This window comes from Vombatus ursinus, unplaced genomic scaffold, assembly GCF_900497805.2.
Source record: "Vombatus ursinus unplaced genomic scaffold, bare-nosed wombat genome assembly UNPS02011014.1, whole genome shotgun sequence".
Taxonomy (NCBI): Eukaryota; Metazoa; Chordata; class Mammalia; order Diprotodontia; family Vombatidae; genus Vombatus; species Vombatus ursinus.
Window position 1 is genome coordinate 1,404,089 of NW_020950792.1, and position 16,965 is coordinate 1,421,053.

Sequence of the window (16,965 nt, forward strand, 5' to 3'; positions counted from 1 at the left end):
GACATGCCTTCTTCTCATTCTCTGCTAGTCGTCCTTTTTCTCCCTTAATGATCATAGGAATGGGGTTGGAAGGGACTTTTGAGTCCATTTAGTTCATTCCCTTGATTTTACAGATGAAGAAACTGAGACCAATAAAGGTTAAATGACCTACCCATGATCATACAAGTCACAGGGGCAGTAGTTCAATTCAAATCCTCTAACTCCAAAGACAACACTGTACCCATACCATCATTCTCTTCTTATGGGCTTCCAAGCCTGCTCCATGGAGAGCTCTCTGCTATAGTACCTGGCCAGAACTACTCCTAGTTGGGGCTCCTCCACTCCTTTTCTCCTTTTGCTACTCCCTCAGAGAATGTGGCCATGTTTTCCAACTAATTCAGGTTTGTGTTCCTAATAATAATGGCTAACATTTATATAGCATTTTTAAAAGTGTCTTAAAATATTAGCTCATTTGCTTTTCTCAACAGCCCTGTAAGATAGTTGTTATCATTATCCCCATTTTATAGATCAAGAAACTGAAGCATAGAATAGTTAAGTGGCTTGCTCTGGGTTACATATTTAGTAAATGTCTAAAACTGGATTTGAACGCAGGTCTTCCTAAGTCCAGCACTCTAACCCCTATGACACTTAGCTGCTTAATATATGTTTTCCTGGTATTACCCACACCCCAAGTATAAATATCATCAAAACTCAGTTCATACCTCCCTGTTCTATTTAGTCAGATTTTGATCCATTTAAAAATAGGTTTTGAAGGATCCAATTCAATTATGGCTTTTTGGGAATCCTCCTACCCCCTTCTACAAGCAAACTAGAATCCTCAGGACATCCTTTGGAATCATAGATTTGGACCCTTCAGAGAAAATCTAAACCAGAATTTATTCATGTATTCCTTGAGAGTATTCCTAGTCCAAATCGTTATACTCAATTTATCTCTTTAATGCTGTAACTAGAGTACATCCTTCTGTTCCACATCCTTGCATTTATTAAGTACCTACTATGTGCCAGACACTATGTCAGTTGCTGGGGATACAAAGAACTGCAAAAAAACAGTCCCTTCTCTCATGGAGCTCAAAGTTTAGTCTAGAAGACAACATTTTACAGACAAGATCTGTAGATGATTGGAGATGGGAGGCATAAATTTTAAGGTGGACCCAGAAAGAATTCTTGTAGAAGATATGATTTTAGCTGAGTCTTGAAGGAAGTCAGGAGGCAGAGATGAGGAGGGAGAAAATTTTAAGTATGGGGTCAGCTTATGAAAATATGCAGTCAGGAAATGAAATATCTTCTGTAAAAAACAGCAAGGCCAGTGCCACTGTATTGCAGAGTATTTGAAGAAGAATAAGGTTTAAGGAGACTGGAAAGGCAGAAGAGGGCCAGGTTATAAAGTGCTTTAAAAGCCAAACAAAAAAAAATTATGTCTGATCATAGAAGTAATAGGCAGCCACTGGAGTTTATTGAAAAGGGGAGATGGGGCAGTGTTACATGATTATACCTCCACTTTAGGAAGATTGATTTGGCAACTGTGTGGAAGATGGACTACAGTGGAGAAATGCTTGAGTCAGGGAGCCCAACCATAAGATTTTGAAATTGTCCATATATGAGATGATGAGGGCCAGTTCAAGATGTCTAATAGGCAATTGGAGATGTGAGACTAGAGGTCAGGAGAGTAGTTGGAGCTGGAAAAGAAGATCTGAGAAAAAATCTGCATAGAGATGATAGCTAAATCTATGGCTAATGAGATAACTAAGCAAAATAATATATAAGGAGAAGAAAATAGGGCCCAGGACACAGCCACAGCGATATTCATGATTAGTTGGTATAACCTGGATAAATAGTAAGCAAAGGGGACAGCTAGGTGGTACAGTGGATAGAGCACTGACCCTAGATTCAGAAGGACCTGAGTTCAAATCTAGCCTCAGACATATAACACTTACTTAGCTGTGTGACCCTGGGCAAGTCACTTAACCCCATTGCCTAGCCAAAAAAAAACATTTTTTTAAAATAGTAAGCAAAGGAAACTAAGAAAGTACCATCAGATGGGTAGGAGGAGAACTAGGAGACAGTAGTCCTGAAAAACTGGAGAGAAGAGAGAATCAAAGAGAAGAAGGTGATCAACCAGTGATAAAAGGTATAGACAGGTCAAGAAGAATGAAGGTGGAAAGAATGCCATTAGATTTGAGATCATTAGAAAAATGAGATCATTAGAAGATATGGACCAGAAAATGTATTCCTTTATTCCTCAAGACCATTCCCAGCCCAAATCTTCATATTCAATTTGACCCATAAATGCTACACATACAGTATATCTTTCTGTTCCACAGTATCTTTGCCTTAACATTTGGTACATAAGCCAAGGTGGCTTTGTACCCTGAAAGGGAATATTATAATGTTATTATTGTGGGATGGAAAAGTGATAATGTTTGCTCTCTAGGACTATTCTAGAAATTTATATAGTTCCATAATCTATCAAAAGGTTTCAAAGAAAAGGATTAAATTGATTATAAATACTCTTCCCTTTAATTACATTATGATAAAACCATTTCTACCTTATGAATTCATATTGTGAAAGAAGAAAATGCCTTACTTAAATTGTGAAATATTATCTTCATAGATTGAGGGAACTGTCAGAGCAGAATATGAACTAGAATATCTTCTGCTTGAAGGACAGTGCTTTGATGAAACTACTGGACAACCTCCTCGGGGACTTCAGTTTACCCTTGGCGTGAAAAAGAATCCTGTTATGGTTGATACCATTGTGATGGCCAACCTTGTGAGTATTGGGTAGAAGAGTTATTTTCCCAAATCAATTAATTCAACATTTATTAAGCACCTCCTTTGTATATAATAGGTAGGTATCATGATAAAGTCTGAAAGATCTAGGATTAAGTTCTTCTTGCACAAATTAACTATGTGAACTTGAACAAGTCACTTAACTCCATGCACCAGGCTATCAGTTGCCTATTTGCAAAAGTGAAAGAAGCTTCCACAGCTAACACTACCCAAATAGATGAAATCACCACTCGCTTACCAAAAAAAAAGTGTGCAGAACAGTTTGCTAGATCCTAGGAGAAATACAAAGATAATTTATATGCAATTGGTCCTTGTTGAGCTCTTAGACTGGCAGAGAGAATGTAATATTTATAAAGATAAATAACTGTAATGGTCTCATAAGTTCTACTTCTTCCACAAGTCCAGATCACAGCCCATCTTTTGTGGGTAATGTGTTCAAAGAAATCATTACCTAGAAGCTAAACAGTTGCCTAGCATTCTAGAACTCAAAAGTTTTCTGGTTGCACATACAGTCTGTCTGCATTTACTTATCAATCAGGTGGTGCTCAAGAATTCTGGATCATGTTTGTGCTACAGTGAAGCACTAGAGTATAATACTTAAGTAGCACCATACCATTAAATAATAATGTGATAAGAGAAATACAAAGAGTCATTTAATGTTTAAGGAGAAAGGAAAAATCTATCCCAATTAGTGAAATTAGGAGAGATTTTCTAGGTGAGGTGACCATTGAAATGGACCATGATGAGATGGGTAAGATTTGAGAGGGTAAAGGTAGAGGGATGGGCATTCTCCTTCATAAGTTGGATCAGCAGCTGCATTGTTACAAGTATGTCCCAGATCTGTAACATAGTACAGTTGAACACTGAGGTACTAAGATAAAAATGAAAGAATGCCTATATTTTGCGTGTTCCATAAACATAAGAATAATTGAGAAGCTTAATTAGAAGTGTAAGTAGTAACTGACCCTTAATCTTATTAGATTTAAGTGATTAGATAATCTTTATTTTATAACTGCAGATCAGTTTTCAGGGAACAAAACTGACTGGTATTAGGAATATATTCATTAAAGGGGAAGGAGGGTATTGGTTTTGGAACATTTTACTGAAGGAAATTAAAATCTCTGCTAGAAATACTTAAAACATGTATTATGGTTTCTGGTGCAATCCTGCTTAGAGATAAAGGTATAAACTAGATTAGATTGAAAAGTCCCTTCCAACCCAATTTTAAAAAAAACCTTTATTAAACCCCCCACACTACGACTAATATCATTATCCCTACTCAATAACTGCCCTCTTGGACATTTAAGTTTAGTCGTAGTACTCTGATTCAGTGATCCTCTTTTCTTCTCATAAGGGATACTTTCAATTAAAAGCAAATCCTGGTGCTTGGATTCTGAGATTACGCCAAGGGAAATCTGAAGATATTTACCAGATAACTATGTAAGTAACTCTATTTTAGAATAACGTGATTATCTTATTTGCTGGCTTTTAGAAGAAAATTATTATAATTGCATAATAACATATAGGAAAATGGTCCTTAGCTTTAATGGGTTTGGCAAAACTAAATTCATTATTCCCCTTCCCCTGACCCACTTCACTTTCCTAACTTTGCTGCTGAGAGTACCACTGTGCTGTTAGCCATTCTAGTTTGAAACCTAGAAATTATCTTTGACCCTACTTTCTCTCATAGCCCCATTTTGGCAACTGACATTCAATCAATCAGTTGCCAAGTTTTGTCAATTCTATCTCCATAATATATCTCACATCCATTCTCTTCTCTCAATTCTCTCTTCTTCTATCCTTATCTAGGTCCTTATCACCTCTCACCTAGAGTTTTTCAGTAATCTCTTAAGTAGTATCCCAACCTCCAGTCTTTTAGCTGTCCAATCTATCCTCCAAAGAGCTGCCAGTGATTTTACTAAAAACTCTGGCTACGTCACTCCTTTCATCAAGAAACTCCAGTAGCACCCTATAAGTTTGGGCTAGGATAAAATACAAACTTCTTTTTGGCATTTAAAGCCTTTTGCAATCTCTTCCAAACTTATTATTCATTTCTACATTTCATTAATTTGGTGTTGTCTCTTGCACATGACATTCTATCTCCTATCTCTGTGCCTTTGCACAGGCTCTCCACCATCTCTGGGATACATGTCTACTCAATTCAAGCACCATCTCCTACATGAGAACTTTTCTGATATCTTCAGCTTCTAGCTCCATCTCCCAAAAATATTTCTTTTGTATCTACTTATATGTGCACGTATTGGTTTTTTTTTTTCAACAGAATTTAAGTGACTTGCAGTCAGAAACTGTTTAATTGTTTTTTTGTATCTCTAGTCTAATTTTTTCTTTGTATCCCTAACCTAACATAATGTGATTTGTACATAGTAAACATTTAATAAGTGATTGTTGTTTGATTGTCTCTGCACCTTACCCATCAGGTGATTTTGGTTAAGTCAAATAAGGTTTCTTAGCTCACATCTATTTAAAGAAAAAATGAATCCCATTTTCATCCCTTGATTAACTCGGTGTAAAAATTAAATGAAATAATGAATGTGAAAGTGCTTTGTAAATTATAAAGTACACTTCAGATGAAGGATATAAGGTATTGTAATTATAACTTAAAAGGAAAAAAAATTAAATTCTAGATTTGCCCAATTTTATTTAATAATATATTCCTCGTCCTTATCTTTGACCACCAAAATTTTGCCAAGGAACATGGGAAAACAAAAAGGTTTCATATACTAGAAGAAGCCAGTCATTGTTAACTTTCCCTTGGTATTTGTGATTTTGTAACTTTGCAGTAGATTTGTGGATTAGTAAGGTTGGCAATTACTCCAAAGAATTTAAATGTTGTTGAATGTCAACTGAATAATCCAGGACTGAAACTGTTAAAGTAGTTAGGTTGTATAGATATAAAATAATTTACTGTGAATGACTAATGTAAGTTTTTATAACAAGTAGACTATTTACCTGTGTGACATTCAGCAAATCATTTAACCTCTTTGGGACTCAGTTTCCTTATCTGTATATTAGGTAGTTTCACCTTTCTCAGATGCCTTCCAGCTCTAATCTTTTAATTTACAAGCTTTTATTTTCTCTTCCAATGCCCTCGTGGAAAACAGAAAGAAAAAAGGAAACCCTAAATCTATGATCATTGACTTTTAATATTTGTATATAATCAGTACTATACAGTCATAACCTTTAGCATAATAATATTGTCAATATGCAAATGAAAGTTGGTTAAAGTTTATACTTCATCAGTTTTAATCATCACCATGGACTTCAAAACTTGATTCACTTTTACTTTTTTTTTTTATAAGTATGACCAAAATTAAGCTTTTTCCCCCCCTTAAGTCTTAGTATTGTCATTATTAAACTAGTTATCAAAAGCTTTTGTAACAGGTTATAGGGCAGTGTTGAGTACAAATGATTTCACTATAGTACCTTAGTCAATATATAATCATGATAAATTTTTGACATATAAATTGAACAAATAACTTTCCCTGGGAAAATATAATATTGAAATGTCTTTTTCTAAAAACAAGGAAATGCTTTTGATGTTGTACAGCACTAATTTTAACATCTGTCAGTTTAAGTAAACTGTTAGTATATATGTTCAATTGTTTAATATGTTTTTTATCATGATCAGTATAGTTCCTTCTGTTGTGATAAAACTCATTCTGCTAACTCTTATTTCACTTATGTAACATAGATGTATAGACATTTCATGAATGCTTTTTAGACAGACAGAAAAAATATTTATTAAGTGCTCACCATTTGCCAGGTACTGTGCTAAGTGCTAGGGATACAAATAAAAATAAATAAGATAATCTTTGTTCTCAATGAGTTTATATTCCAGTAGGGGAAGATAATGTATAAAGGGGAGATTGGGTGGTATGCTCCTATTACATAGTTGGCAATATCCAGGAAATGCTGTTGAGGACTAGAACCAAGCAAGATAGAAGCATAGTTGGGTTATCAAAGCCCAGGATGTTTCCAAGGTCAGAGTCTAATTTTCAGATCAGGAGGAAATGGATACAATGGTCAATAGAGGAGACCACATGACTGGAGATGTTGGGGAAGTATTTTATACAATTAGGGATTTCCCAGACACTTGAAATAATTTTTTTAAACTTATCAAACAAATACCCCAGTGAAAAAATAAATATGAAACCTCTTGTTTTTTCAGACAGAATATAAACCTATAGCTTAAAAAGGTAAATATTAGAGTTGAGGTATATATAACAACTAACATCAATATTAATTGGATAATCTTATCATTGGTCGTCAAGGTCTGACTACTATTAAATTTTATGACTATTGGTTAACGTTATCCACAGCTTAGACTCTAACTATAACTTTTGTTTTTGTATGTTTACATTTATATCATTCAGGTCTAGGAACATTATATATGTGCCACTATGACTGAAGCATTTCTAAGTTACTTTCATGATCAAAATAGTTTTTGTGAGAATTTTTCTTTATCTACAAAATATAAGCTGAATGATAAAATCATGTGTTTGTTCAACTGACTTTGTCCTTATTATCAACGGAATTCACAGTCTTACCTTTATTCTCACCACATTATATTAGAGCATCTACTGATGCAACAACATATCTTAGCATATCTGTCACAGGCCTCCTTTGACCTGTGACTAAACTAGCTGCTGGCAATATCTGTTTTCATCTCCTTCCTTCATTAATTCTCTCCCTCCTGATTTGATTTAATACTCATTCCAGATCTTTGATTTGGATACAGACAGATCGAAGTAGTTAAAGCAGTGAACTGACTTCCAAACACATTTATTTAGAAGGAACAGTTAGGAAACTAGAAAGTCCATATTTTTCCTACTGATTTGCAACCTAGCCATGTTTGTACTTACAAGGTTAATTTTTTTGAATCCAAGTATAAAATTTATATTTACCTTATTAAATTTCATATTATTTGATTGAGCCTATTAGCTTAGCCTGTTAAGCCTTTATAAAACCTAATCCTCTCATCCACTGCATCAGTTATCCTGGCTTTTTGTCATCTATACCTTTAAGCAAGGATAATTAATGTTAAATAATTAAGTAAAAATCTATGAGGCATTTGAATGAAGACCTCCTTGTAAGTAAATATTGCCTTCTAATGGCTATTTCGGTTTAGTCATTGAGATAGTTTAAAATCCACCTAATTCTTCTATTGTCTAGCCTACTCTTCATTTAGATGGCATGAGAAATTTTGTCAAATACTTTGCTGTATCCCAAGCATTTCCTTGATTCTGCTAATGTACATTCTCTCATCTAGAAAGGAAATAAAGTTAGTCTGTCATAATCTGAACTGGATAAAAAAAATGTCCTTAGTGATCACTTTAGATTTCAGATTGTATTCCTTTAATAATAATGAAAGATATATAAGACATATTTCTCACCCTCTTATGCCTATAATCTGCTTAGGAATACATTGAAAAAGTTAAGGATATTTGCAAGTAATTGCAATATAACATATACAAGCTATATAAGTGCAAAGGAAATACAGAATAAGCATGCTAAAAGTGTTACAGCATTAATAATGGAAGGCTTCCTGGAGAAATTATTCTGACTGAATACCTCTTATTACTGTATCAAAACACACATGCCTAAACTATTTTCATAAGTGTTATTAATTAGAGAATAATTGATTGTTGAGCAAAGTTGACGTGTTCAAAATGGTTGTTCAAATGAGGAACATTTTTTTTATACTGCCACCATCTATAGGATACTAATGCTAATAAATTGAAAAAAACCAAGATGGCAGAATGGTAAGAAGAAATGTGGTGAATTCCCATCTACAAACTCCTCTAAATATATGTAGAAAATGGACTAAGCCAATCCTGATATGAAAATCCAGAAAAAGTTACAGTGCCTTTTATCCAGCCCAGCTAAGAGGGAGACATACAGAAAGGTCTGCAGATACTGGGGTGAGGATGAGTGTGAACTGGCAGCTTTGTCAGACAATATCCAGTCTGGGGTCCCTGATCCAGGGTGGAATGAAAAAAACAAGTGCATGTAGAAGTGGTGTCCTGGGGTACTGAGGCCCTGGACAGTGTGCCAACAAAGAGGTAAGTTCAGAAGCCAGCAGCTATAGTTTGGCTCAGACCCCAGACTCAGATGAGGGCTTCGCTTCCCATATCTAGTCCCGTCTGTAGAGGAATAACTAAGAGAGGAATCCCAGGCCAGAGACAATCATACAGTTATGCCAGTCTGAAACATCAAAGTTTTCCAGCTGGCTCATAGAGGTAAAGTCCAACAGGGGTCTACTTTTGAATAAACGCAAACCTAGGTCAGGAATGTGTGGGTTTCTGACAAGAAGGGAGCAAACAGACTTTGCCCTAGGCAGACCACTTTTTTTTTCCAGTCAGAGTTATAAGGTTTATTGTACAGCCGATAGAGGTAGGTAAGAATCTGCACAATTTAATGGGGTTATGATTGGTCCTTTTATACAGAGAAAGACTGTTTGAAGATCTGGATGGGATCAAGGAGTGGCAGATAGCCTGGGGTGGTCTGGAGGTAACAGGGAAGGGGTCTGGATGGGATTAACAAGTGGTAAGTAGCCACTCACATCTCACACTGTAGTGCAACAGAAAATTAAAGTGGGTACATGATTTAGATATAAAAGATGATGGCATAAATAAATTAATGGAGCGTGGGAGACTTTATCTGTCAGATTTATGGATAATAGAAGAGTTTGTGACCAAACAAGAGATAGAGAGGATCATGGGAAGTAAAGTATGATTACATAAAATTAAAAATATTTTGCACAAATGAAACTGATACAGCCAACATTAGAAGAAAATCAGGAAACTGGGAAAATTTTACAAGTTTCTTTAATAGAGACCTTATTTCTCAAATATATAAGGAATTGAGTCAATTGAGTTTTCAGAAGAAATCAAAGTTATCAATAGTCACATAAAAAATGCTCTAAATCACTATTGATTAGAGAAATTAAAATTTAAACAACTCTGAGGTACCACCTTATAACTATCAGATTGGCTACCATCACAGAAAAGGAAAATGATAAATGCTGGAGGGAATATAGGGAAAGAGGTACACTAATGCACTATTGGTGGAGTTGTGAACTGATCTAACCATTCTGGAGAATGATGGGGAGCTATGCCCAAAGTGCTGTAAAACTTTGCATACCCCTTGACCCACCAATACCATTACTAATTCTGTATCCCAAAGAGATTTAAAAAAAGGGAGGTGGGGGAAAGACCTCCATGTACAAAAATATTTATAGCAGCTCTTTTTATGGTGGCAAAGAAGTAGAAAGTGAGGGGTTGCCCAACAATTAGGCTGTAAGAAATGATGAACAAGATGGTTTCAGAAAAATCTGGGAAGATTTATACAAAATGATTCGAAGTGAACCAGAATAACATTGTTCACCAATATTGTAATGATGATCAACCATAAAAAGATTTAGCTAGGCTGATCAATATGATGATTCACCACAATTCCAGAGGATTCATGATGAAAAATATCAACCTCCAGAGTGAGATCTGATAAAGTTCTTATTCTTTATTATTTTTTTTCAACATGGCTAATATGAAAATGTTTTGCATGACCTCACATGTATAATCAATCTCATGTGGCTTGCCTTCTCAATGAATGGGAGAAGGGTGGGAGAGAAGAACTCAATTTGGAACTCAATTTTTTTTAAATGAATATTAAAAACATAGGAAAAATGAGTTATGGAAAAAAGAATTTGCAAGAGAATTTCCAAGTAACAGCTTGGCACAACAGTTAATAAAACTTCCCAATCAACAAACTTCCTGAAAATTAGAATTGACCGAATAGAAGCCAATGACTCCATAAGTCAAAAAGCTGGAGAAATAAAAGAAAATGTAAGTATTTCATAGCAAAAACAACTGACCTAGAAACTAGATTGAGGAGGAAAAAATTTAAGAACATTGAGCTATCTGAACACCATGACCAAAAAAAAAAGGGCCTAGACAGCTCATTGTAAGAACTCTTTAAAAGAACCAGAGAGCAAAGAGGAAATAGAAAAAATCCACTAGTTATCTCCAGAAAGAAAACTCCCAGGAAGAATGTAGAGCTTCCAAGTCAAAGGAGAAATATTGTAAGCAACCAGAAAGAGAGAATTCAAACATGGAAGAGCCAAAGTCAAAATCATACATGATTGAGCAGCTATCGCTATAAAGGAGTGAAGTACTATAGTATCACTATAAAGGAGTGAAGATATTCCAGAAAGCAAAGGAGATAGGTTTAGAACAAAAAAAAAAAAGACTTAGCAAAAAAAAAAATACACAATATAATGCTACAGGGTCTGGGTGTGAGGTGGGGCGATGCAGCTGGATTGAATCTTTAATGAGAGATCTGCCCATCATTCCTGATAAGAAGACCAGAGTTTCTCTGAAGTTCAAACACAGAAAAGCAACATAAAAAAGGCAAACATGAATGAACGATGATAAAGGGCTAACAAGGATAAATTCAAATGTGGGGAAATGATATATATGTCCCCTCTGAACCCTACCATCAACAGGGTCCACAGGAGTGTAATTAGACTAGGCCTGAGAGTGTTCTTATGATAACTTGATGATCTTAAGGTAACAATGGAAAAATAAAGGGAAGAGGAAATGTACTTGGTTGAAGGGGAGGGAAGGAAAGCAAGGTTAGGAAAAATTATCACACACAATCAGGATGCACAAGTAGATATGAACAAGGAGAGGGGGTACAAAGGAGCAGCTGGTACTTGAACCTCACTCTTATCTGAACTGTTCAAAAGAAGAAAGAATGTGCACACACATACAAACAGTTGGGCACAGAAATACAGTTATTTCATTCAACGGGGAAATAGAAAGGAAAGGGGGGAGAGAATCAGAGGAAAGGTAGATTAAAGGAGGGATTAGTCCTAAGCAGAACAAACTCTAAGAATATACAACAATATTTATAGCTATATTTGAGGTGGCAAAGAATAGGAATCTCAGGGGATGCTTATAAATTTGGGGCTAAATGAACAAGTTACACTGCATAAATGTGATGGAATAATTGTGCTGACCTTGTATCAGCATCATGACTAACTAGGTATTCAGAGGACTAATGAGGAAACATGCTATTCACCTGCTGTCAGAGGTGAAGGACAGAATACAGAATGAGACAAATATTTTTTGGACATGGCCATTGTGGAAATTTGTTTTTCACTAGCCACATTTGTAATGGGTTTTGTTTTTCTTTTTTGTTGTTGTTTTTTGAGGTAATGGGAGTTAAATGACTTGCCCAGGGTCACACAGCTAGCTAGTAAGTATCTAAAGCCAGATTTGAACTCCTGACTCCGGGGCTGATGCTCTATCCACTGAGCCACCTAGCTGCCCCTGGGTTTTGTTTTTCTTATGTGTAATCAACTGGCAACTAGGTGGCACAGTGAATGAATACTTGGCCTGGAATCAGGAAGATCTGAGTTCAGATACGACCTCAGATGCTTACTAATGTGTGACCCTGGGCAAGTCACTTAATCCCTGTTTGCCTCTGTTTCCTCATCTGTAAATAGGGATAATAATAGCACCTACCACATAGAGTTGTTGTGAGGATCAAATGAGATAATAATTATAAAACACTTAGAACAACGCCTGGTACATGGTAAGTACTACATAAAACTTAGCTGTCATTGTTATTGTCATTGTTGCTGTTGTTATTGAAATTGATGGGGTATTTATGAAAAATGTAGTATACTTTTGTCTTGATCATCTTATTGCAATAGAATTGTGTTTGTGTGTAGTGTAGTACAGTATATGTGGGGGTGGGTAGAAACCTATTCAGATGGGAGCAATATCAATACATTCCAAAACAGATTTCATTGATTATGATCATACTTTAAATTCTTCTTCTCTCCTTGATTTATCTGTTGTTACATATATCAGACTCCCTGTCAATCACATCTAAAAGTCAGTCTTTTAATTACCCTGGGAAAGGTCAACTCAACAAGTATTTGTTAAGTATCTACTACATTACTATGCTCAAGACACTACAGATAGATTGGACACCATACTAATTCTCAAGGACTTTACACTCCAATAGGAAAAGTACATGAAGTCAAAGGGCAAGAGGGGACTCAGAATAAGTGTGTTCTTTCTGTCTGTGAAGAAACTGCTGATATTCTGACAAACCAGACTACAGGAGACTATTTAACATCTGGAGAGATCCCAATTCTTATAGCATAACTGGGATAAATTTAAAAAACTGAAAAAGGCAAAAGTCTGAAGTGCCTAGCACAATACCTTTCATCTGGTCGATGTTTAATAAATATTTGTTGTCTTGAATTGAATGTATCCTGGTATGTTGGGCAAGTTATTGTGGTTTTGGCAGCTAGGTAGTACCATGCAATACAGCAATAGATCTGAGTCAGAAAGACTTGGATACAAATCCAACCTTATACATTTACTAGCTGTGTGACTCTGGGCAAGTCACTTAACCACTGTCTGGCTGAGTTTACTCATCTGTAAAATAGGGATAATAATAGCACCTACCTGCCAGAGCTTTTGTAAGAATAAAATGAGATAATATTTGTAAGACATTTCAAACTTTAAAGCATGATGTAAATGCTAGCTATTGTTTGTTGTTGCTGTTTTGTCCTAGGTATTTTTCCTTGTTAAATGAGTGATAATAAAACTAACACTTCACTCAGATAAGAACTGTGATGAAAAGGTAACTACTTATAAACTAGATATGATGGAAACTAGTTAAAATGTCCCCTGGTAGGGATTTAACTTTATTATAGCGAACTCTTGTAGCATTCAATAAACCTGTTTTTGATAGCATGGAAATAAAAGACTTAGAAATATCATGTTCACTTGCATGAGTAACAGACAAACTCCAATCTTTTTGCTTTTCCAATAACATCCTGTTGTAAAACTAGGCAAAGTGAGGAGGTTTTTTTCATACCCATCCCTGTATTTTTATCTATATCCCTCTCATCATATAATGACTTAAGACATGCAGTAAGCCATACTTAATTTTGGCTAATTCACAGGGAGTTTTATATGAAAGATAATTTTTAAATTCTATTATTCAGAATATAAATGGTTATGAAACTAGGCTTAACAGTTATAACATAATGTAGGTCTACTAAAATAAGCAGATAAAGAACAGATAGGAATGATCTGTAGTTGTGATAGTAATGTGATAGTTTCTATATGCATAATTTTTTTGGCATACGAATAGATAGTTATACATTCCTTAACAAACATAGCTTGTTTTCTAAAGTAGACAGTCTACTTACAATTATTCATTTCCTTAGTGATCTTATTTAGACTAGTCCCTATTCAAATTGTAGCAAATTTGCAGTGAGGCATGTCCAAATTATTAAAGTTTTATTGTTCTTATTTGTAGGACTTAGGACCGGACCTATGTTTGCATTCGTAGAGGAAACTCCTTCTACTGATGTAGATCACCACTTGTTCTGCAACTTATGGTCACAGAGTTGTTATGGGAAACTGAGAATTAGAGTGCCCTGAGTCACACAGGCCATAGATGTCAGAAATAGAAAGTGAGCTTAGCTTGGGTCTGAGTTTGAGGCCATTTCTTTTATACATTATACCACTCTGCTTCTCTATACTGAGAGTAAATTTAACAAGATCCCAAATTTTCATCTTCCCTAATAATGCAAAAATATTTAGGGGTATGAAATTCTGGGGGTATATAAAAGAGACTAGAAAGTATGGAATGGGGGTAGCTAGGTGGCGCACTGGATAGAGCACTGGTCCTGGAGTCAGGAGGACCTGAGTTCAAATGTGGCCTCAGACCAGACACTTGACACTTACTAGCTGTGTGACCCTGTGCAAGTCATTTAACCCCAACTGCCTCACCAAAAAAAAAAGTGTAGAATGAATAATTTAAGCATAATTTATATTTAGTATCTATTGCATATTTGTGTATTTTTAAATTTTAGACATGAAGGAACAGACTCTCCGCCAGATGTAGACGATGTCATTGTGGTATTAAGCAACTTCAGAAGCAAAATTCTTAAAGTGCAAGTATGTAAAACAAAACCTTCTTTACATGCATCATATTTGGGAAATGAGCTGAAATCTCTTGATTTTTTTTCCAAATCAGAGTATATCATATTCTGTATCCTACTTATAGGGATGTAAATGCATTAGTTAATCATTTAAGTATCTTTAAATGGTCTTATTTAGTTTCTTCACTTGATTTTGTGAGGTTCTATTAACATTTAATTTATGTGTAATATTTCATTCAACAGGAATATGTAGAACAGCAACAATGTATCCCATATTAAACTCAATAAACACTATTGGATATACCAATGAAGTAGAATGCATTTTTTCTGCTCTCTAGTAGCTTTTAAGTAATATACATACAAGTGCAAAACATAAAACAAGAAAATGATCAGAATGGGGTGGAGATAGAGAAGTACATCTTGAAGTTGCGTTTTGAGTCGAATCTTGACCTATTTGATATAAGTTGGAATTCTTCAGGAGACAGATAATTAGAGCATAGACGTGAGAATAAGCAAAATGTGGGAAACGGCAGAAATTGAACTGATTGGAACAAAAGAGGCACAGTAGAATGATAAGGTTAAGTGAATTAGGAGAAAGTTGATGGAAGGTGTTTTGCCTTGGTGGGCTGACAAATATAACTTAGACAATGAGAATAGAATATTCTTAAGTAGGAGAAGAATATGGTGAAAATAGTATTTGATGAAAGTTTGTTAGCTGTGTGCAGGATGAGTTGAAAAAAGAAACAAGGAAGACAGGTAGCAAGCTATTGTTACTTAACACAGAGAACTGTGTTAAGAGAACTAAGTCCTAATTTCACATTAACTCAGTCATTTAATATTTATTTCAACTTCTCATGGAATGATATAGTTTCCTAGTATGTTTCACCTTTAATCAAATATTAAACAAGTTAAACTGATAAATCTTATATTAATTATTTGTCACAATACCCAGGTACAGAAAAGGCCTGATAAAATTGATGAAGATATCCTTACAAATAAAGGTGAAGAAGGAAAAGGCATGTGGGACTCCATTAAAAGGTAATTAATATTTTTGTACAAATTTGTTACTATGAAATAATTTATTAAAAGGCCAAACTATGAGAGAAATTCAAATTCATAAAATTATATTTAAGAGAAATTTAGAGTTTGAAATGTTTGAAATGAGCACCAAGGAATGGATAAATTGGGCAGCTTTAAAGGGGTTCCTCTCCTTGCAAACTTATCAGAATAACCATTTTAATGAATTTTCTTAAACATGTAGGGATAAAAGAACAAGCTTAATTTTTATGTCAGCATTAATGTAGAAAGAAATTTTGAAGAGATGCATGGATGGCTTGGATTTAATTCCACACTTATTTTCTTTTGTTCAACTTCAAAGTAAACCTTACATGTTTATTTTCATAAAATCATTTTAAAGATGAGGAAACAAATCCAGAAATTATAAGTGACCTACTTTACTCTCTCTGTCCACATATCCAATCAGTTGCCAAATTTCATAGTTTCTCCTTCCACATCTCTCATATGTGGAGCAGCTAGGGGGTGCAGTGGATAAAGCACCGGCCCTGAGGTCAGGAGGACCCGACTTCAAATCCAGCCTCAGACCAGACATTTGACACTTACAGCTGTGTGACCCTGGGCAAGTCACTTAACCCCAATTGCCTAAAAAACAAACAAAAAAGAAAACAAAACACATCTCTAACACATCTCTCATATGTATCTCCTTCTCCCTACTTACACAGTCACCACTCTATTTTAGCCCTTCATTATCTCCTTCCTGGACTATTGCAGTAGACTTCTAATTAGTCTCCCTGTGTCAAGTCTGTAACCATACCAGTCCATCATCTATAATACTGGTTTTCCTAACTTTCAGGTCTGATCTTGTCACTTTTCTACTCAATAAATTCCATTGACTCCCTATTGTATACATATGCACATAAAAGAATATCTGATATATGTGATAATTTGGAGAGGAAAGCACTACAGCTTGTTAGGATTAGGAAGGGCTTCATGTAGGCTTGAGCTAAGGCTGGAAAGAAACTAGAAATTCTCAGAAGCCACACAGTAGGTAGAGCATTATGCATGAAAAACAGCAGGAATACTAATTTTACTAAACTGGTATGTGTAAAGGAAGATTGGGACCAAATTGTGAAGAGAATAAATGTTTTTTATCCCATGAAAAT

General features: G+C 35.1%; 1 protein-coding gene across 1 annotated transcript in view; it reads left to right on the forward strand.

Annotated features, from left to right (window-relative positions):
- Positions 1–16,965, forward strand: part of UGGT2 (UDP-glucose glycoprotein glucosyltransferase 2) — a 212,746-nt gene that overhangs the window by 146,485 nt on the left and 49,296 nt on the right. Inside the window, exons 28-31 of the mRNA XM_027855699.1 lie at positions 2,612–2,770; positions 4,145–4,230; positions 14,717–14,801; positions 15,738–15,823. Of these exons, the coding sequence (XP_027711500.1) occupies positions 2,612–2,770; positions 4,145–4,230; positions 14,717–14,801; positions 15,738–15,823 (416 nt within the window). The remainder of the gene's footprint in view (positions 1–2,611; positions 2,771–4,144; positions 4,231–14,716; positions 14,802–15,737; positions 15,824–16,965) is intronic.